Genomic DNA, 23,383 nt, shown 5'->3' on the forward strand with positions numbered 1-23,383 from the left:
ACAGAGCACTGAAGAAGAGTTTTCTCAGGTGCAACATTTCCCAGCATCCTACCTACCAGCTCATGAGGAAAGGAAAGAGAGCTGTGAACCTACCTAACCTTGGCAGAACTGCCCAGGGAAGGAGGTATCACATACAGCACACACTCCACTCAGGCACTGATAATGTGATTCAATCAGCCTTATCACAGAAAGCATAAGGGAATAGCTTCCTTTTCTACATTATCTTTCACTACAATATCTATTGAAAAGGTGCAGTCTGAACTTAAAATGGTAGCAGTACATAATTGCAGAACAGCAGAACTCTCCCCTTCTAATTTGCAGTGCAGATATCAAAACCTTAGAGGAAACATCACTGGTGATATGTCTAATTTGTTAAACTCAGCAATATATTATCATTGGAACAGTCTTTGGAGTTTGAATGTTGGGTTTTTTTTCAGCATTTCCAGCTTATGAAGACTTTCATCATAGTTCAGTTAATTTGCTTTAAGCCATCAAAGGCCTGTTTCAGTGATCATTTCCTGCTCTCATGATAGTGAAGTAACAAAAGTCTCATACAACTCCATATGTAAGAAACCATTTTTAAAAACAAACAAACAATAATCATAAAATAGTATATGAAACATCAGCTTAAAGGAAGAGTGCATGAGGAAATGACACAAAAGTTTTCCAGGGAAACAGTTACAGTAATTTTTCCCGAGTTCACCTCCAGCAGCTGCAGGTGAACTACAGCAGTGCTGCAGTAGGTGGAGCTCGATGCCATCGCATTGTCTATAGCTCTGCTCATGTGGACCTGGAGGAGACCACTCTCAGGGCTGCTACAGGTGGCTGATGGCACAACCTGGCATTCCTGCTTACCCCTCAGACAGCTCTGTGTTTGTCCTCCTCGTCCTTAGAAAGAGCACTGAAGGCTGTTAATGTATTTTTGGATGAACAAATTCTTTTGGGTAGCATGCTTCAGTTGAGAACCACCACCAGATTCTAGAATTCATCCTAACAATTCACAAATAGCTCCACTTCTAAATAATTCTGGAGATTAAAATTGTTCAGCTCTGGCAAATCCTTCCTTTTATTAAATGCCATCTCACATGCCTGTCATCTTTGCAGATGTCACTGTGTTAAGTTTTGAGATTTTCCAGCTTTCTTCTCCAGACCTTTTTGGGGAACCAGCCTGAGTTGGGGGTGTATGTGGCAGCTATAGCTGGAGAACTGAGGGATGATAAGTGTGCTGTTAGGCTGTATGTTCTCTTTGTTTGTTTTACTTCTTAAGCTGGTGAGAGAACCCATTTCATTTGCAGTTCATGAAGTTTTGTCATTATGGGTAACTCATTTCATTGATATGCTGTTGTTCAAACCCAGCAGACTGACACACCTATTGCACTCTTCTTCCTTCTCATTCATCACTTGAATAGGAGCATTGTGATTACATTTGCAAACTGCAAATGTGTTTGGATGGAAATAAAGCATCACAACCTCATCACAAGTCAACATTTAGTCATCCAGGATAAACCTGATGAAATAGAATTTACAATTTTCCATACCTGCCTCAAAAGCTTTAGTGAAGCACCACAGAGTGGTGACTGCTGCTGTTCTGCAGGTGGGATTCTAAATGTTGAATTTTGCAGGCAGTATTCTAGCCAGGTACTCTAGAGGGTTTATTTTCCTATTTCTTCTTTCACTGCTGCTGCACAAATGCTGACCCTTTCTGCCCTTCACTAGATTGTGGGAACATGAACAGGCATCAGGCCCAGAAGAGAATTTTCAATTAAACACAAAAGGCATGAAGGCAAAGGGCTTCATTAGGAATATATTGCAGATAATTAAGATTTCTTTAAGAATAATCCTATTTTATTGCTTCAGCTTTAAGGAAAAAAAAAAAGCACACACACACACCCCCCACACCCCCCCCCATCTAAATCTGCAGACAAATATGTGTCTCAGCATCAGACACAAAGATACCTGATTTAAGCCTGTGCTGTACCATATCAATAATGCAAAGCACTTTGCAGTTGGGAATCTCTGTTGCCAAGGGGAGCAATTGAGAAGAGCTGTTGCAGAAGCTTCCATTCTTGGTCTCTGCTCAGAAACACTCCAGATATCGACAGATAGGGGCACTCATCCTACTGTTTTACCGTGGGTAGTTTTAATGAGTGAGGGAGTTCCAGTCCTGTTAGGTCTCCATCTGCACTCCAGTGAACACATTACTGTCAATATAGACATATCAGGAAAATGGAAGGAGACAGCTGAAAAGCGAGAGAAAGGTTGTCTGCTAGTGAAAGCATGAGAATGAGATTTGCAATAAGTAGATTCAATTTCACCTCTGTCAGAAATTTCCTCTGACATCCTAAATAAAACATTTAACACCTTATCCCTGCTAGCAGAAGCCTTTTTCTCCTTGACTACAATGAATTTCAGTGCAAACCCCAGATCTCATTGTGTCCCTACTCCCTGTGTCTGAAATGGGAAAAAATAACACTCCTCTATCATTAACTTCTAAGAAGTATTCAGATAATGGAGTGATGGAAAACCCTTGTGCAGAAAACCGGGTGTTTTCATAACAAAACCAGCTTGAATAGCTGGGCATTGTTTATTTGAATGATTTCTTCTGTTTCTCATCCTCCTTGGGAAATTATCTTTATTTTCTTGTCTCCAAAGGCTATTTACTTAATTCTAATTAGCCTGGTAAGATTTGTAAAATAACTGGATCCAATTAATCTTGGTTGCAATACCATTGCTGTTAGTGCACTTACCCTACAGTTATTTTTAACCCCTTAATCAATTGCATTATTTGAGCTGCCATCTTTACAGTCTTCATAAAGTCAGCTCACTCAGATGATTTGAAAAATGTTGAAATGTGTCCTTGGAAGCCAATGCAAATAAGCCAGCAAAAAATGTTATTACTTCTGAATGATATCTCTCTATACTGCTTATATTCCTGACTTCCTTTTCTGCCACTTACTGGGCACCATGCCAGTAATTCAGGTACATGCAACACTCACAGAGCCTTTTATTCACGTTTTTTTTGGTTGCATCCTGGCAATGAGACCATTACTTAGCCTTAGCTAATGCTTCCTAGGCATTTTTCCTCTACTGAAATCAGAACTGCAAATGTTCTGGCCAAACCTCTTTCAGAAGAAACATCCCAAAGACACCAAACCCCCCATTCTGCAAGAAATGAGTGTAATCTGTGTTAAACTGAAAGAAGCAAATCCTTTTGCTCCATAGTGCTCCCTTCCTTTGCGCACTTAGCAGAACTTAAAACAGATTACAAAAGTGCTGGAAGGTAGCTCAACCCTTGAGGCACAAAGATGACTCAGAAAGCAGAAACAGCTATAAACAGCCCCCCAATTTTAGTTTCTTACTTCGGCTTGCTTTCTCATTGGAATGCTATGCTAAAACCATGAAAGTTCATGAACCAAGGCAGGAGTACCTAATAAAATTATCAGATCGATATCTGCTACAGCACAGAGTCTCTATTCAATCCCCAAGCTACAAACAAAAGAAGAACATGCTATTCTGGTTTATTTCACAGTGAGACCAAAGTTAATTTGAGAAGGAGTTGGGGGGGGCAGGAGGGAGGGAAGGGGGCAGACACAGCTGGAGAGCAGAGTTACCAGCCTCAGGAAATTCAAGGAAATGTAATTGAGAACAAATTATCTCTTTAATTACTTTTGACCAGATCAATAAACCCAATGGAATAAAAGAAAGCATGATGGCTGCCACCTGGCAGAGGACAAAACACCAAAGTTGAAAATTACCACAAAACTAAAGCACAGCTGTGTTAAGAACAACCCACGCACTTCTCTTACAAAAATAAAACACCCCAAACCAAACCAAACAGGGGTGAAGGATATTAGTTCAATAAACAAGCAGTGCTTACAGAAGTTACTGGTTGGGTTTGGCCACTGCTCACTGTTTTCAGCTGTGAAGATGTAACTCTTCACTCTGTTGGTTGAATTTTGAGCTGTCTTATTACTAGTCAGGGATCAGAAAAAACCAAACTCAAAACACCAAAGCCCAAGAGCTCTTGTTTTCCTCTGATCTTCTACAGCTACTCCCATGCTGGCTTTTATTTACTAAAAACCAATGTAGGAATTATTTAAGTTTAAGGCACAGCACTTATTCTTGTCAGTGTGTTAAAGCAGAGCAAGATCTTACCTCTCCTTTGGCTTCATTCCCAGATACAAGTAGTAAATACACACATCTGGAGGTCACAAATGTGTAGCTAAGCACGGCTGGCTCTGAGTGTGATGGATGGGCCAATCTTCTGGCTAGGCAGAGATGGAGGGACTACAGGGGCTACAACATCATCCAGTAGCAGGGAAGATTCCAAAGCCTGTCTATCTATAATGCTCACATGGCCCCTATTACTACAGTAGTTCAGCAGTTTACCACCTTTAAGACATTAATCCTCACAACATTCTTGTCAGGTAGGAGTGTGGTATTATCCTCTTCGGATATATGAAGAATGAAGATAAGACAAGATAAGTGACTTGTCCCTGGTCACATACAATGTATAGAGGAAGAGCAGGAAAGTGAAAACAGGTCTGTGAAGCCAAAAGCTTACATCTTAGTCTGGAAGTCCCAGATCTCCTCCCACAGCCTGACTGAATCTTACCACATTTGTCACTGTCACCGAAGAATGTTAAAGGAGACAAATTTCTGAACTTCCTCCTTTCTCTTCCACCACGTTTCAGTTTAACATTCCACAACAGTTCTTCACACAGATGCAGAGCACTGAAGTTAAAGTGGATCTCAGATGTGCTGCTGACACATTGCCCTCTGCCTTTTTCTTTGTCTTATCACAACTCCTCACAGACCTTGAGATCTTCAGTTTCAAACAGTTCCTTTAAACATCTTGGCATTTCTTTGTGAGCAGGACAATCTGTTTGTTTTGTGGGTTGAGTAAAAGAAATTTTACTCTTATGTGACCTTATCCTGGATTTGTTCTTGGAGGGAAGAAGAGCAAGCATGTCGCATCTCCAGAATTCTTCATCCAGATTCATAGCAAATATGCTGAGATGAGTGGTGCAACTGACCCGTTAGAGAACTCTTCCCAGGGTGTCGGACAGTGATTATCTGCTTTATCCTGCTCCGCAGCAAAGCTGATTCAGCACAAGATGAAATTCTATTGTCTAGTAGAAACTAGCACCAAGGAAGCAGTATCAAGGCAAGCTGTAGCTAACCACTAATTTTTCTAGGATATTGTTCTGCTTCCAATGCGAGGCTTGACAGGGCTCTGGGCAACCTGATCAAGTTGAGGATGCCCCTGCTTAACTCAGAGGAGGTTGGACTAGATGACCTTTGGAGGTCCCTTCCAACTCAGATGATTCTATGATTCTCTCTTATAGGCCCTTACAGTCGGAATTTGCTTCAGCTAGCAAAGGACTGCAAAATGCTAAACTGGCTGAGAAGCCAAAGTACACACCTGTGTAATCATCTTCACACCACCTTGTGTCTGAATAGCTTGAATGTTTCACAGGAGTACCATTAGAATTAGCAAAACTAGAGACCTTAAAAACAAATAGTCAAAGATTTGGGAAGATGGCAATATCTCACTGATTGTTAGAGTGCCTTTTTGAGATACACTCCTTCCCTAGCAGTAACTAATTCCTTCTATCCTCTCCTGCCAAACTTGCACCTTAAATTCACATGCAGATGAAGCCCTTTGCACAAGGCAGTGTCATTCCAGTCCCGCCAACACCAATTATGTGTAACCTCTGCACAGTGAGACAGAAGAGACAGGACGGTGATGAAGGATCACTCTAGCAAACGTAGAGCCTTTGATCTCTAAAGCCACAGTCATGTTAGCTAGAATTTCAATATTACTGAAAATTCAATATTACAACCCAATTTCTCCCCCCTAGGAATATGTGTCTTATAGGTTTTGAATAGGTCTTAACAAAGTGCAGACATGTCTAAAAAGTTATTTACTTTTTCAGTGGAATGGAGCTGACTTCTACTAAAAGTACTGTCACTGGCCCAGAAAAAAGGGAATATCTCAGAAAGATGAGCTGCTTCCTATCTCACTGTCAGACCTACAATGGAAAAAATGTCAAGTGACAACATAATGCAGACAATGCAGTGAGATATGCTCTATAGCCTGAGGTAAATGAGTCTGCCTTTGGAGTTGGCTTTTTTTGTTTGGTTGGTTTCTTTTTTCCTTCCTTATAAGTTGCTGTAGCCCACTTAGCAAGTAAGAGGTTTTGGGGCCAATACCATTACCATCACTTCATCCATTCCCAACAAAATGCATTCTCTGAGAGGTCCTGGGAGCAAAAGTGCACCACTCCTCCTGGTTTTGTTGATAAACAGAAAAGCTCATTCTGAGCATTTTTCAGAAGTTCTAAAAGCATTTTGAATGCCAACAACACAGGAAAAACATGTTAAAAACCACAACATGACAGGCTTCCTGGCACCATTTTCTCAAACAACAGCTGCCCAAGTATGCCAGACTTGCAGGAAAAAGCTGGCTGTGCTTTCTAAAGGATGCTAGGTCAAACAAACTACATCTCAGAACTCCACTGATCTTTAGAAGCAGTAAGTCTTTTTACTTAGCATATAGGGACAGAGAAACCTTTGGTAGAAAGAGCAACTAATTTGGGTTAAACTCACCTCTGGAAGGAACTGGGAAGGCATAAGCAACTCCAGCTTTGCCTCATGAATAGAATGCACAGTCCCAAGAATTTCTATGTCAAACTCCAAGACAATTACTTTCATAACATCTTTTAGGAAACTTCTTTCATGTGAAAAAACAGAGGTCAAAATCATGAGCTTTGTGTGGATGATTGTGTTTTACTGATGTCTCAGAATGCCTGATACTTATGTTAGTAAGGTTTATTGGAATTCATTGCATCCACCTGTATTTGAGTATTAAAAAGCAAAACCAAAAAAACCCACCAATACCACCCAAAACCTGCCCTGGACTTCTCCAATTACAAATTTCTTGATTTACTTGGAGCTAAACTAAAAAGCCTGTGGTCACATCAGCATACATACATACCAAAGCCCTGTTGCAGTAGACAATTAATTTGGTCCACATACCTGGTTTCATGAGAAGCTATAAAGTTTAGCATAGTAATCAGTGTGAACAACTGTATTTAAAGGTCTGAAAAACCTTAGGAATATGTTCAGAATCTCATTTCTGGGCAATTCATATAGATAGTCTAGAATGAGCTGTGGGACTACGACACATGCTAGTGAAATAGCAGTGTATGAGGCTTAGGATAAACGCTAAAGCTAATGTGCTCTGTTTCATAGCTTTGTTTTTTGCTGAGTAATATCTAAATCTCACATAATAGCAGCCACACATGATAGTGTTGAAAAGACTTGACAGCAATACTGTGATTGGAAAAGAGAATGTTGAATGTATAGGGAAAGGTTAAGCCTGAACTTGTTAGAGCAATTGTTTCATTTTTATCCTCCTGGCTCACTAATGGCACTCGATGTTGTTATTCTGGGATTCAGGTTTGTGTGGAAGAAAATAATGGAAAACCAACATTAAGAGAAAGCTCAGCTGATGAAACATCACTTCCTCCCATCTATGGCTTTCCTAAGAGAACTTGTGTGCAGAGGAGAGCTCTGCTAAGTAAGAAATCCAAATGAATTATTACTCAGGTCAAATAGTTACTAGGACTAACCACTTTTCAAGTGGGGGCTGTTATCTGCAGATCTCAATCTTTTGGCAAACAAACATCACATCCACTTCAGGGAGGAGGGGGGGAGGAAGGGTTTTCTTCCAAAGACAACTAAGCCTCAATGATTAGGAAAAACAGATATCTGCAAAGAAATGATAGGAAAGTGTGGCAACAGTAATTCTCTTCCATCATCCCAGCACTTGAAAGCATTTTTTAGAAGGATGTAGTTTTCTAGCCACATCAAGATAGATAATATCCTAGTGCACAAATTACTGCTACAGATTCTCTTCTCTAAGAGCACAGACTAATCAGAATCTCTAAACAGACTGACAAATACAGGAGTTTTATTTGGTGTCACCCTATGTGCAATGATATACCTAAGGTCAGAATGTAACCTTCCATATGGTGCAGCTAGACAATGGGAATAACGTAGCAGGATCATTACAGAATTTATCATTTGTTCAAATTATGTTTTGTCTTTCAAAGTCTAAACTTCCACATTTGCCTTGCACACTGCCTACTAATCTTTTTGGATGTTCTAAATCATATTTTAAAAACTCAGATGAACGACTTTGTGTAATGAGAAATTTAATGACCTGTAAAATGAACAGAGTGCATCTGCCAGCCCTAAAGAAGTCATCTTTTCAGCACATGCACGTCACAATATGGGACTGACAGTTCCATTACCTCTTTCAAGACAGCCACTCCTGTTGCTTCCCTAAAACAAAGATGCATTTTTGGATGCAAGTTGAAGACTAAGATTATTAAAATGCTTAACTGTATATTAAACTATTTTTATCATGACACTTTGAATGAAAAGGGGGAAAAAAGGTGTATAATGGTTGCTGTATAAAGGCACATTCTCCCCAGGCAAACTGAAAAGACAAGGTCTGCAAACAAGAAGGAAACCAAATTCTGAACCACCACTTAATTTCTCTCAAGCATGCCTTTGTTACAGGGTCCAACTCCCTGCTGGAATACTGATCCTAACCAAACTCCTGTTTTGACAGGGACGAATGTGCCCCACACTGCAGCAGCAGAATGAATGCGCATTCACGGACTGGCTGGCACCACCTTCACCCATGATAAACACGAGACAGATGAACATGTCAAGAAAAGGATTTTAGTGGCTGTTTTATGCAAAATTACAGACTGCTTTAATGCTGATACAGAGCCCAGAACACCCCTTATATCCATAACAGGGATCTAGCAAACAGCTCAGCATGGGTTTTGGATTTAACATACTGAATTTAAAAACCACCCTTTTTTGTTACCCATTTACAATTCACACTATGCACTCATCTCCCTCATTTGTACCTAGTGGAGGCTGGATCATCAGATTAAGTTAGTAGTATGCTGGCAAATCTTTGACTGGGTTATCTGCAAATAAAGCCAAATAGCATTTAATCTGACTTGAAAACTAGGAAGTATTAATATTTAGCAACCACTCTACACTTCTTGTGAAAGAAGTTCCATCCAGATTGTTAACATCTGATACATAAAGAAGAGAATAAGCCACAGCTAGACCATCAAACCCTGACTTTCCAAAGGACAGCTATTTTCAGCAGGGTTTGTGATAGCTGTGCCAGCTGCACACACAGACTGCAATACATCTGCGGCCCATTCTCCTTAAGCACCGTCTTTGTTTTGAGTTCCTATTTTGTATTCCATTAGTTTTAAGGCTGTATGTCATACTGTCATTAAATCACTGTTTGCAAGCAACAGTGTCTTCCAGCTGACCTCGGAGCAAAACAGCACAAAGACGAACATTGATACAATTTGCTGCTAAAGCCAATAGGTGCTGGAAAGCCTCCCTCCAAAAGCCTCTCTCTTACGCAGCCAACTTGCTCTGCCTTGCCAATTATTGCCATGCACTGATTCAGGTCTCACATAAATAATACAAGCTAGCAGTAACTTAGCAGAACACCTGAAAGTGAAATGCCTGAAGGAAAAAAAAAAAAGGACAAACACAGCTTTCTTAAAGGGGAAGAATTTAGACACTTCTGATGAGCTAATGGAAATGGCAAAGCAACTATTTGGAAACGGTTTGTTGGGTTGTCTTTTAATCTACTTTCATTAAAAGATGAAGTAAGCTCACTGTCAGCAAGTGTGATTCCTGATGGTCAGACAGCAAACATGAACAGATCTTGTGCTGTTGAGCTTTCAGGAAAACCCAGGAAAAGAATAAGAGCTTTCATCCGATGAACCTGGATAGGAATCGCTGGGATCCTGCCAAGGTTTAATTTCTCATTTTTCATGGATTAACATCATTGTTTATAGTTCAGGCTGTTGCATAGTGACACAAGCTCTAAACAGGGTGACAAGAAACAAACCTAGCCAAACAAATAACGATTCCAAGACAGGGCAATGCTTCTGATGGGAGGATGAAATGAGCTCATTTTGCAGAGATCCACCTATGAGCTTCACCAGCAACGGCAGCACTTGTGGAGGCAGAGCTCACGGGTGAAGCACCCAAGAAGCCTCCAGTGACGCTACAGCTGTCTGCACAGAGGAGTCAGCTCCCTCAACTGTAATGAGCAATTTGTCTCGCGGCTTTGAGCCACTGTCAGTTTAGCTGACACTGACTCCAGGAATTAATTTCTAACATTTCAGGGTAACCTAATAAAAGGGAAAAAGAAAAAAATAAAGGAAGCAGTATATAGATCTGTAGATAACCTATCACCTGCTGCAGATGTTAGCAGAAAGGCTTAAATGTGTTTCTCTCACAGCACAAAGGCTCTCAGTTTCTTGAACGCATAAATACATAACTTTAAGACAGTATGAATGAGAGGGAGCAGCACAAAGGACAATATTTTAACCACGTGCTCTAAGCTAATACTTTGTTGGTCCTACATATTTGAGAAGCTTCCTCAGAGAACAGGCTTCCTTCATACAGCTGAACAGATCCTTTATTCGAACAATCTGCTCACTTTGGAAAATGGCTTCAGAACTGGAGGGAGATCAGTTTCCAAGTTTTTAAAACCATCACCATGAAATTGGACTAGAAAATGTTTGGGGTTTAATTAGAAGACAATTGTTACAGATTTTCTGTTATTTTGTCACTGCAATAAAAGCCCTGTATGAAAGTCATAAATACTTCTAGCTCTGGCATAACTGGTCAACACTAAAGGGAGCAGTAAAGCCTAGCTTTGGAAATCATTTAGGAAGGGAGTAAAATCAGTCCTACAGTTAGGCTGCTGTTATGCTGCAGATGGATCACAATCTATCTATCTCAGCCCATTCTCTGCACAAATCTGTCATCAGCAAACTGCCAATATGTTGTGGCTTAAGGTTGTCACACTTGGCCCTTGTGAACCACAAACAGTCACACCACTCTTTGCCAGCCAGCCAACGGCCCTACCAGTACCATTAGAATTACCATTGTAGGTCTAGGAGTCACTAATGAGCAGACCTCTAGACCTTTACTATTTCTCACTCTCCCCTACTCAGGCATTTGTCTGGCATGGTTATGCGACAGGAGTGGAACATTGCTGCTGGGATCTCAGGTATGATTTCCAGTGGGGAGCGTTTTGCACATAGGCTCCACAAGATAATATTCACTACCTGTAGTGTTGTGTCTCAGCCTTTCTGACACACAGCTGGCTGGCAGACCACAGGTCAAGATGATTGATAGCACCTCGCAGCTGGGGTCAGACAGGACCATAAATACACAAGGTACCAGTTTAGTGGTGGTGGTGGGAATTCATTCATATGTATAAGCCTTATCCTAAAACTGTCAGACGTGACAGGTTTGACTTTCTGCCATTAACTCACCAGTGAAAAAGGTAATGTTTGTCTTTTGGGCCATAGTCATGAGATAAAAGAAGTGCTACTTAAAATAAGTAGCTCCCCTAACAGCAGAACAAACAATTAACTATGAGAACAATTTATATATTATCTAATAGAGCTCTAAATCTTCCTCTGTCTGAACTGGGAGCTAACAGATTCAAGGGAACCAAGCAGTTGACGAATGTCTTTGAGGGGAGAGAGAGGAATCAAATGAGACAGAGTTCAAGACATACAGTGGGACCTCGGAATCCTGCCTATATCAGGATCCTCAGTGTGGAAGACAAATGAGGTTATCTGATCACTGGAAACCACTGGTTGTACCTGCAAGAGAGAAATGAAGCACAGGGGCAAACACTATTCAAGCAAATGCATTTGAGACTGAAGTATTGCAGTCCAAGGACTGCTCTAACTGATGAGGAATGACATGATTTCACCCTCCCAGAAGTGCCACAGGCATTAGCTCAAGGCCAGAGACACAGCAGGGTGCACTCACAGTGACTAGTATCGGCCAGAGGCTTCAGTGGGTTCTGCAATTTTAACTGCAGCAGAAAAAAAGCATTACAAATAAAGAGACTCCAACGCTCTTAGGGTTATTTCAAACAGATGGATTGTTATCTGAAGCCCAGTGTAATGCAGCTAGAGTTTACCTTTTATGAATAAGAAAAGTTACTAAAAAGTAAAAAACCACCTGAAAGGTAAGATTTGTAATTGATGTAGTGTGTGAATGAGCGATTACAAATGAAATACAATCACCATTCCTTTATGAAGCATCTTTTGACCCTTAAATGAAATTGTGTAGGTGTGTATGAAGTAAAATTCTAGCAGCATTTCACTTAAAGAACTGTGCCTTACTCCACAATTACTCCCCTGAGGTTGATAGACAGACATATGAAACATATGAGTGTTCCACCCACACCAATAAAGCCTGTGGAATCTGTCATTTGTACTTGCATAGGTTGGCAGAGAGGACACAAACTTTTGATCAGTAAGTCATTGAGGAATTAAGTTAGAACTTCCATCTTAATACTATTAATACTACAGCAGTCCAGGCTGAAAACTGTCACAGCTTAGTTTTCACAACACAAACTCATTTTTCCAAATAAAAAGAACACAAACATTTTAGATACCAACTCCCTTCCCCACCCCACTCCCCCCATGCCCTGCTTTCAAGCTCTTCATGTAAAGACTGACAGTTATATAGCTGCCTAATTAACTTGGCTATTGTCCCCCCCAAAATACTTTGTATCTTAGTTCTCCTGTGCAAACAGCATAACGCTAATTTAATGGCAAGGTCACATTATACTACAAGGAATGCAGCAACATTCCATGATGTCTTCCCTCTCCCTGCTCACAGCCCTCCCCCCCCCATTGCTGTTGTGCATTCAGTGTTTTTTCTATAGGCATTTCATGAATAATGAAAACCTGCTGTAGCCATGGAAAGTGCTGCCTTCCGCTGCTTGCAATTTAAGACACATCATTCTGGTCTCAAGGAAAGCAAAACCCTACCAAGCTGATTCTACACAAATGGTTTTTTTCCTTCTGCACATCAAACTTAAGCTTTAATTATTACACTTTTTGCCCCTCAGTGCTGAATGCTTTCATTCACTTTGCCTATTTAAGAACAGGTTTCAAAGTTCTTGCATTCAGATCAACTTACCCTGCAATTGTTATTTTCTGTATGAGAAGGAAGACTCCTCCTCTGCCACACAGTGTTTAGAGAGTTAAGGCAGCCTGCTGGCTAAATTTCAGCTTGCTTAAATTGCTCTCTGCTCACTGAAGTTCAGGTCTTTTTCAATGGATTCATTAGCTGTCATCACTTTCTGTCCTAAGCTTGCAGGTAGTATTGCTCTGTTCTGTTGAGCACAGTTAACTAGGGATGAGTAACATGACCTCTACATTCAGTCTGCAAAGTTCTTTTGGCATCACTGGGAGTAAAACTAACCTATAAATGTATTACCCTTCCTAGAAACAAGCACAACCCAACCTATCTACAGATCTACTCCTGCATTTCTACATCAGTTCTGATAATTATTTCCCCCCCTTCATGTGAATACAAAAATCTCCACATTGTTCATGTTGCCCTGTTCCCCTAATTAAGTATCTACTGCTTCCTACTAGTGATCACATTCACTGAGAGGCTCCTAAGTCCTGTAACACAGAAGAGCTTGGCTTTCCCACCTGAAACATTTTCTTACATTTCTGCATACATTATCTTCATTGAACATGACACTAGAGAAATCCACCAGTGTCTGCTAAGATCAGCATTAACATTCCTTTGTGCTGTCAGAGTGATACAACAGGAACCAGAAATTCATCTATGAATTACAAGGAGTGTTAACCTTGCTGTCCAGCAGAAGTTCTGAACTGATCATACTCATAACAAGCATTTATTTCTTACACAGCACTTTGAGTCAAACATCCACATGGTGAGGTTTTTCCCTCCTTCTCTCTCCAAAGGAGCTATTTGACAAAACACTTTCTGTTAGGAAAAGTCATTTAGCTGCCACACTGCAGCCAGGGGAACACCAGGTTTTTCAAATACAAAGAAGAGTCTATCTCATTGTGTAAACCTGCAGAGTATTTGTATGCATGATTTAAGAGAAGCAAACATGAAACCTGTTAAAAAAAAGGAATATTTTGAATATTCACTGTGAAGTGCAACCTTTGTAAGGCAGTCCTGCCCCAGGCACGATACTGCAGATCGATTCCCAAAGCTAGGTGAGCGGTGCAATTCTCTGCAGCGCCAGCTTGAGCTGTAATCACAGAAGTGTAACACACCATGACTGTACCAGCAGTCTGACATTTGGCAAGTTTACTAAACTCTTAATAACAATGCATTATTACATTTGATATGCTTCCCTTCATTCATTATGGAACCAGCCTTTCAGAACAGAAATTGAACTTTCAAAATGGATTAGACTGTTTTGAACCTCATAGCATAAAGATTGTGTGGACCTTACTGGTTAGCTGCAGTTCTGGAGATCTGTCAAAGTAATTTAGCAATCATTTTTATAGAACATAACATTTTCATGTAGTTAGGCTCAGGTCAGGGGTACTACCTGACATTTAATATTCATCTCAGAAAGTAAAACTAACACTGAACCAAGTTAAGAAAGTCAGACCTTAAAAACACAGTTCTGTGAACACCTGCCCTATCTCTAGCCTCATTTACATCACCATTTTTATTTCACACTCTAAAAGACAAAGCAAAAATGCCTGCAGGAAAAACCAAGAGCTCAGGATCAGGAAGTTCCTCATTTAAATGCCAGGTTTATACTTTGCATAGGCAATTAGCTAGGACAATTCATTTTTCTAAGCGACTCTCTCCAAAGGTACAAGAAAGGAAATCATTGTCAGTTTCACAGGCCACGAAGAAAAATACTTCAACAAAACTCTGAGTACAGGAACACTTAAATGTTAGGGCTAACAGTAATAAACCCAGCTACTGCAGCACTGCTGCTCTTCCAATATAGCCAAGTATTTCCAGCAGACACTACAGTGAGAGCGCAGAGCTAAGAAAAGAATAAAAATGAACTTGAGAATTTCTGCGTCAACAACAGCTTCACTATGCCTGCTAAATAACCTCAAATACTTGGTTGGCAGTGCCGGTTTCCTCTTAGAATTGCTGCAGGATGATGCAATATTTCCCTATTTTGACCATGGACAGGTGCAAGTAAGAATGTGAGTTCATCAGTAATGGTGCAACTGACATTTTCCAAATGTTTTGTAAGGACTCTTTAAAACTAAACCCAAGTTAAAGGAAACATATTTATGGTTCAGGCTAACACAGGGGACTGAGCTTCATTAATACAACTAACAGAAGCCAGTGTACAGTCTAACAGCCAGTATCTGAAGGGGGCCTACAGGAAGGCTGGGGAAGGACTTCTCAGGAGCTCAGGTAGTGATAGGACTAGGGGGAATGGAATGAAGCTGGAGGTGGGGAGATTCAGGCTAGATGTGAGGAGGAAGTTCTTCACCATGAGAGTGGTGAGACCCTGGAATGGGTTGTCCAGGGAGGTGGTCGAGGCCCCGTCCCTGGGGGTGTTTAAGAGCAGGCTGGATGAGGCTCTGGCCAGCCTGATCTAGTGTGGGGTGTCCCTGCCCATGGCAGGGGGATTGGAACTAGATGATCGTTGTGGTCCCTTCCAACCCTGAATGAAACTATGAAACTAATCTGATGCAACATCTGTTGAAGGAGGCAGATAACTATCTGCTGCTGCAGTTTAGGCATATATCCAAATTTAATAAAATATGTCTAAAATTGAACTTTCCCTCTTGCATATTTGCTCTGTTCTGGTTCTGTGATGGCAGCATTATCTATCACCTCACTTCACAGCTCCTGTTTATCTTTCGTTCCTCTCCTCATTTTAGTGCCACTCTCACATAGCCAGACTGCTCCAGACCACCAGTTCAGTCACCTGAAGCTATACCCTGTGCTGCTATTTCATAGCCAAATTATCCACAGTCTGCTTAGTCACCACTTTCCAATCTGCCCCCAAACCTTATGCATTCAGGCTTACTAACATTTAATAATGTGTTTGTAAAAGCAGCAATATAATGGTACATAATCATTACATTGCAAATGTCTGATGGGTCAGGGCCTCCTTGGGTGGGTGACAAGAAAGTCACCTATATAAAAAAGAGATGCCATAAGGCTGTTTCTGAACCTTTTGGTACAAGAAATGCATCTTTTCCTAATTTTTTTAAGGAGAAGTGCAGTGCTTTGCTAGGACTTTAACTTCATTAAAGGCTATAGAAGACAAGGCAATTAAAAAGCCCAACATGTGAGCAACTCATTCTATTTACTGGAAATCGACATTATCCCTAAGATAGATATAACCAGAGATTCCCCTGCTTGCTGCTAGTGCTGACCCTGGAGAAAGCTGCAAGTGTGCCTCAGCTTTCATCATGGCAAGTGATGCAAAGGTGCCACCTCGGAGGGTTAATGTGCTAAATTCTGTCCTGCCTGAAGATCACCATGCGGAGAGCTTGCACACCAAGTTATTGACAGAGGTTATGAAGCTTGAAGGAAAACTCATTGGTGTAGCACCCCCAGTTAGTTCCACCCCACACAGGGAGCAGAATGGCTACTTCCCTGTATGGTCACTCCAGAAAGAAGGAAAAACCAAACACCTTGCAACTTCCATCTGGTTAACAGCAAAAACACCCAAACAAGCAACCCAACAAAAAATGCAACCCAATAGACACTGCCAAACATCCCTTTACCTATTAAAAACAGGAGAAGGAAACTAGAGAATGTTAGCCAAAGAAAAAACTATCTGTTAATTAGGTACAGGAAATCTCCATGGAAACCTGTCAGGCATACCTGCATACCCAGGTGTGGTGGCCTTTCAAAAGGAGGCATCACACACTGCTGACAAAGTCTTTCAGACATTCCTTAGCACGCACCCAGGCAGGTCACAGAGGCACAGGATGATGCACCCTTTCATTTCCATAATGAGCAGTGGAATCTGTCTTACAGTGTGACACTGTGAACTCTGATATGATGATCACCGTGTCACTGTGCTTGCACCTGCTTCTCTTGCGTTACATGAACTGCACTTAACATTACTCATACGTTTTGGCAATAACAAGGGGATAGCTATAGTCAATTGATAAAGAGCAGGTTACCAGCTACTGATTTTTCTTGCACAATCTGTTTGTTGCTCCTCTGTCCTGGAGCATTTCTAGCATGTAGGCTTATGGCCAGCTGCCAATAGTTGTGACTTTAGAAAACAAGAAAAAGCAAAATAAGGAGGAAGTAATTTTTTGACAATTGAAAGTTCTCACTTAAAGTGTATTGCACTCAAGAAATGTATTTTGTTCACAATCTGCAAGAGATAACCAAGATAATGCAAGCCATGACACAATCTGTATAGTTATTCAATAGAAGGGTAAAGGCAACCTGGGCTTTGCAGATGCTTTTAGTTTTCAAGCCAGTTTTCATATGGGGTCATGCACTGCGATCACAGCTTAAAGAAAAGAAAAAGCATTGTGCTTTGTACCTTAATTCCCAGTATTCCATCAGAAATGCACAAAGACAAGATAAATTTGGATCTCTGGGAAGGCTGAAAGCATGACTCTCACTGCTACAATCTCTTCTGCACCTCTCCTCTTTCTGTCCCTGCTCACGTTTCTGTCCAGAACACCAGCCACTATAAACACTAATTCCTGAGCTGAGAGACTGTCATGACATGAAGAGCCTGGCAAAATAGTACAGGCAGGAAAAAAACCCCAACCAACCTCAAATTAAACATGAGCTAACCCTTGCAAACAAAGCATATCTCCCAGACCTTACTTCCATGCTGCCAGCATGTGTTTTTTAATGGTTAAAGAGATACTCAAGTGTTTAGCAACAAAGACTGGGAGACTGGCTCTAGCAAGCAGCAGGAAGATGTGGGAGAGTCAGTTTCACCAGACAACAATCTACCAAAATACTCCAGTAGACACTTGTGTCTGCACATCTCTCTCATTGCTTTGGCACTTCTGAATGCCAGTCCAGTGATAACTCACTCTTCTGTTTTATCTTCTACAATTAATATGGGAAAATGTACTCCAGAAAGTATATGGTAGCTTTTCACTTCCAACGCCAGCTGAGTAGTTGAAGAGCTATTGTGCTACCCTCTTTCTCACTCACATTTTGTTGGAAAGTCACATTCTTCAAATAGGAAGTCTCAAAGCATTTCTGAGGCTTCTTCTAAACCCATAATGAAGCTGTTTATTTTTGTCCAAAAAAAAAAATGCTCAGGAATAGCTCTTCTTAGCTGCAGGTGTGAGACTGGGGGCGATCAATGGACAATATTGGTTAATCAATTTGGAAAGCATTACAAATGTCACCACTCCTGTGCAGTCTGGCCTAGCCAGGTCCTCCGTTTTGGAGATACTAGGAAGACAACCCACCACCAATATTAGTCTGAGAAGAGCAGGAAAACAAGGAATTATGACTGACCTTCACATCAAACAACTGGCAGGAAAATAAAGTTATTTGCATGTTAAAGTCTGCCTTTGAAATACATGGTTTTAGTCATCTTCTGGAAGGTGAGAATTCAAATTGGAAACCTTGACAGATCTTTAACTGCAGCAATAACAAATAACATCAGTGTCATTTCTCTTGAAAGAAATTGCTCTGCTTTCTTCTCGGGTTTCCAGCTTAAAACCTTTCATTGCTGATGCTGTTGTCAATCTTATCTAGTGACCCACTTACCCACAGCAGAGAATTACAGAACAGAGTTTTGTGACCAGTACAAAGCAGGCTTTAACACTAATAATACTCAAGATTTTTTGTACTTGAAGTGTTTTAAGGCTTTCTCAGAAAGGCCACCTTTCTTTCACGTCAACAAGCTATCTCAGAGGTTTCACAAATGAATTTGTCATAGCAATTAAGGGAAAGAAGCCATATAAACATGATAGAAGGTGACTAACATCACCATGCAGTGTTACATTAAGGAATGAGAGAGAGACCTTTAACACATGGCTCTGCACACTTAGGAAATCAAAAATACTGTCTGGGTAGCTACATTCTTTGACTTTCAATGAATTGGTGCTGTCTGCAACACGCACCTGACCTTTGAGAGAGGGGGAAAAAAGTCTCAGACTGAACAAAGTAACTTCCAAGACTGTAATGGAATCTTGAAGGGCTGAGTCTCATGGTATGAGTATGGAGTGGTATTAACACAGCACAGAACAAGGAAATCCTACAGGGAGTCTCCTCTCTCAGCCCCCTTTGCAAAAGCAAGAACCTCAGATCCCTTGGGAAGATGCTTGGTGTAGCTGCTGTGGTTAAAATACATGGCTCATTCGACTTCTCAGGATTCTTCTCATAAAGCCACTGGCAGGGAGCAGGTAGCACACACAGAAAGCCACCACTCGGAGCACGTCTGAAAACACTGCGACACTGCTGGGGATAAATGTTGGCATAACTGGCACTCTAAAGTCACACAAAGGGTCACAAATTCCACACTGCTGTGAAAGCTGGCCACTCAGTTATGCTTGGATAATACCATATGGGATGGGTAAAACCCTAGTCCTTGTTGGGGATGGGTTTGTGGGGTTTGCAGGGAGGGGCTGCTGTTTGGTGGAGGGGTTTTTTAACCGCAAATGCTACACTTCCTGAGTTTCCCCCAACCCTCACCTGTACCGCTAGTAGTTTGAATGGGGTTTATTTTGTCCCTGGGGTTTGGAGCAGAATGCAATTCTTCCATTACTTAGTGTTCCCCTGTAAGACAGACACCTACATTCTCTGTGTGACCACAAAGCATCAGTTCCAGTGCAACAGTGACAACACTCCAGCATCAGCTCTGTGTTTTCAGAAGTCAAGTTTGCTTGCTACAAAAAAGCATCCCTGAACACAAGCTTTTCTGAACTCATCTGCTGCCACCAAGTATACAAAAAGAGCATCCTAAAGGTACATTAGACAAAATATGCTATGCCCATATAATTTTGTATAGCCATTCCAGCATACTTACTCACATATTTTTAACTCTTAAAACCAGGTGGTGTTAATAATACCAGTTTAGAAAGCAGCATTATTCTGGCAGATATTTGTATACTTGAGTCCTGTTGTCTTCACAGGGCTTTTGTCATCTTGTTGTTGACACATTTTACTGCCATTCATCATTACAAATCATCAGCTGAAGTAAATACTAACTCAGAAAGCACAAATGAGTGCAAATGGATTAATCAGAGATCGTGGGTTTTACTACCAGGGATGTTATATTCTCTGACACCTATAATTAGACATAGCCAGTATTGACAGTCTTTCAGTTATTCAAAATGCTATGGGGACTGCTAAGTCTGGGTGGGAATGGGGTAAATAACTCAAAGCAAAAATACAGGTGATACAAAGTATTTTTAGAATTAGGCTATAGAAATACATTCCTGTTGTAGCATCTCTGAACAACACAAACATTCCTGCAGAGCAAGCTGGCAGCTTAAATAGCGAGAGCTGGTGCAAGAGCAGCACCAAATCCCTGGGCTTTCTGCAGTTTGTGAGAAAGGAGGGAGGCAGAGGACAGGTCAGGCTTGTTGCCAGAAATCATAGCATTTTTGTTTTAGCTCTTCAATTTAGCAACCATTACCTTATAGGAGAAGCTAAAAACCTGGTTAGTCTAAGCTTTTTGTAACTATGCAGTGCTTTCAAACACACAAAGGAACCGCAAGTGTGACTGCATCCCCTCTGCTTGCTCCAGGAATCCAAGGTATAAGCCACAACCACGCATTGTGTGGCCTATGTAGAGTTTATCTTCTGTGTAAGTTGTATATTTTCAATTTGGTCAGGTTAAGAAGCTGACATAATTTTTCACCATTAAAGCAACCACCACCACAAATAAACCAGCACTTTGAGGATTGCCACAATGTTAAAGAGCATATCTGCAGCTGAAAAAAATAGTTAAAGCTACTTCTAATATTCAGAAGGAAAGCTGGTTTAGAAGTTATGCTAGCAACACTTACTGGACGTTGGCCAATGTACAGTAACAAGCCTTTGAATGAAGACAGTGAGCAAGATGCTACTTCAAGTAGTATGTACACATGAAGTGAATGCCTCCACCCCTTGACTAGAGCTTAAAATACTTGATGTAAAACTGTGAGCTCTGAATGCAACACACAATCAGAGCAGAAAATTAAGTAGTGGGTGGACAGAATCTTTTCTGCCTCCCCTGAATGATAACCACCCTTGCTTCTGCTGCAGCTGTCAGAGACTACCCCTTGGGCACTCCATTAGAAAGCTCACAGCAAAGTGTAGGCTCAAAGTCGTGCAGATGGATACAGATAGGCTGGAGACTTTGCTCTGCTTCCAGGAGGGAAGCTGCTCTCTGCACCAAATGGCACACAAACCCCAGAGAGCTTCAGATTTTCTTGTGGGAGCCAACAGCATTGAGGAAAAGAAAACAAATGGCAGAATACTGAGAGCTCATCTCAGGCACTGCTGTCAGAGCTCTTGACTCTGTGATTTAATGATTGAAGACTTAAAAGTGACTTTAAACAGTTCAAAAAATAAAAGCAACTTGAGACAGTTCAAGACCCACAAAGTTAGTAGTATGCAGTGCTTAAGGAAACAATAGCCACACAAAATCACACAGACACTCCTGGCTAATCCCCTTATATCTTCCTGAAGCCAAACACAGGTGCAAAGTAAAAGACAAAATAATGAATCCACTACCTTCAAAGCCATCCCTACTTATGTGAGTTGTATTACAAACACTTTACTTTCTATACAATTCTTGTGCTCAACATTTGAGCTTTTTACCCACCCCCTTAACTGCCACCATTAGTCACTCCTGCTTTCTAGCTCATCTTTTTCCCCTCCTTCTATCTTGAAGACTTGTTACTTTTCCCGGAGTATTCTCCCTTAAGCACATTCTCATTATCTCATGTTTTCCTTTCCATTCATTAGCCTGCTATTGTCTCTGCTCCATTTAGCACTCTCACTGAGAGCATTAAAGATCCGTTTCAACAGCCAGCTCCCAAATCACGATATACACACCAAAGCAGTGATGCTTTAATAACAAACACTCTGTGCAATCATCAAAGGCTCTACATCAGATTGTGACTATTCACAGGAAGGCATGGAATATTGTTTCAAACATCTCTTTAAACAGAAATAATGATTCTTTTCCTGGGGAACAGAGGCTTGTGGTTTACCTAGAAGAAAAGCCTCCTTGCTTGAGTTATTTAAAGCAGAACCAGGAAAGCCAGGCCTACCTCTGTGAGCTGCCCCAGAGCGTAGAGGGTGAGTTTCCTCGGGTCTGCATAGAGAACCTCACCAAGCTCCTGGTAAGGCTTCCCAGAGGGGGTGAAGTGTCCCTGAGTGAGTTGCTTTTGCCTCCTACGGTAGTCTTCCCAGAACTCTTGCTCTCTTGGAGGTCCACTGCTTCTGTAAATGGTTCTGGTTCTGGCCAAGACCTTTCCATCCTTCCGAGCAGAGTCAGGCAAAGCCTCAATGCGTACAAAACGTCGAGGATTCAATGCTCTGGTGGCTCCCTGCAGCTTCATTCTGCTGGCCTTGGGTGGATCTGACACCACAGGTGCCTTGGCTTTCTTGTTCCGATCTGCATTTGCCTCACCCCTGCTGGTTTTAGCTGCACCTGGTGCTGGCATCGTTCTAGAGTGGCAATCTTGGTGGCTGTACTCCCCAGGTTATTAAAAGCTCTATTTTCCCAGTCACTAAAGCAGGCACCTGCTGCCCAAACTCTGAAACAAGCCGTGTCAACTTCCTAAAGGGTAGCCCAGCAGAAGACCCTGCTGCCACCTACCACCACGTGAAGCCTCATTCCCCTTAGCAGCCCTTCACACAACAGAACTAAATCCTGAAGGGGCCGGGACACTGCAAACCTAAGCAGCCCCCTGGGAAACACCCGGAGCGCTTCCCTCTGAAGGGTAAATGTCCCCGACACCTATTTTTAACTGCAGCACAACCTCCCCTGCCCGCATTCCTCGCTCAAGGGCCTGCCGACGCCCAAACTCTGGGGACCAGCCCCAGCTCCCCCCACGTCGTTCCTCAACTCCCGACCCCCTGCTCAGCGCCTCAGGGGACGGCGCCTTCCCCCCCAGCGCCGGGCGACCCTGACCCGGCCGGCCCAGCCCGGCCGCGCGTCCCCTGCGTTGCCAGGGAACCCTCGCGCCTGCGCAGGGACAGGCGTGCGCGAGCACGAGGCGCCGGGAACGCGCGGCAGGCGGCTGCGGGGCGGTAGTGGCAGTCCTGGACTTACGGAATCGTTTCGGTTGGAAAAGAGCGTTGAGATCATCGACTCCCACCGTTATCTAACCCTGCCAAAAGCCTGTTGCTAAAACGTGACCCTCAGCATCCCTGCTTGTTGCAAACACCGCCGGGGATGGGAATTCAGCCACCTCCCCGGGAAGCCTGTTGGGGTGTCTGGGAACCTTTTCAGTGCAGAGGTTTCCTCTAACGTGCAACCTAAACCTCCTCTGGTCCAACTTGAGGCCGTTTCCTCTCATCCTAT

General features: G+C 41.9%; 1 protein-coding gene across 1 annotated transcript in view; it reads right to left on the reverse strand.

Annotated features, from left to right (window-relative positions):
* CCDC60 (coiled-coil domain containing 60) overlaps positions 1 to 22,926 on the reverse strand; it is a 62,648-nt gene extending 39,722 nt beyond the window's left edge. The window contains exon 1 of the mRNA XM_068161759.1: positions 22,125 to 22,926. Coding sequence (XP_068017860.1) covers positions 22,125 to 22,520 — 396 coding nt within the window. The 5' untranslated portion in view covers positions 22,521 to 22,926. The remainder of the gene's footprint in view (positions 1 to 22,124) is intronic.
* Between the last annotated feature and the right edge of the window lie 457 nt (positions 22,927 to 23,383).

This window comes from Melanerpes formicivorus, unplaced genomic scaffold (genome assembly GCF_026170545.1).
Source record: "Melanerpes formicivorus ecotype bairdi unplaced genomic scaffold, bMelFor1.0.p_v2 SCAF_60, whole genome shotgun sequence".
Classification (NCBI taxonomy): Eukaryota; Metazoa; Chordata; class Aves; order Piciformes; family Picidae; genus Melanerpes; species Melanerpes formicivorus.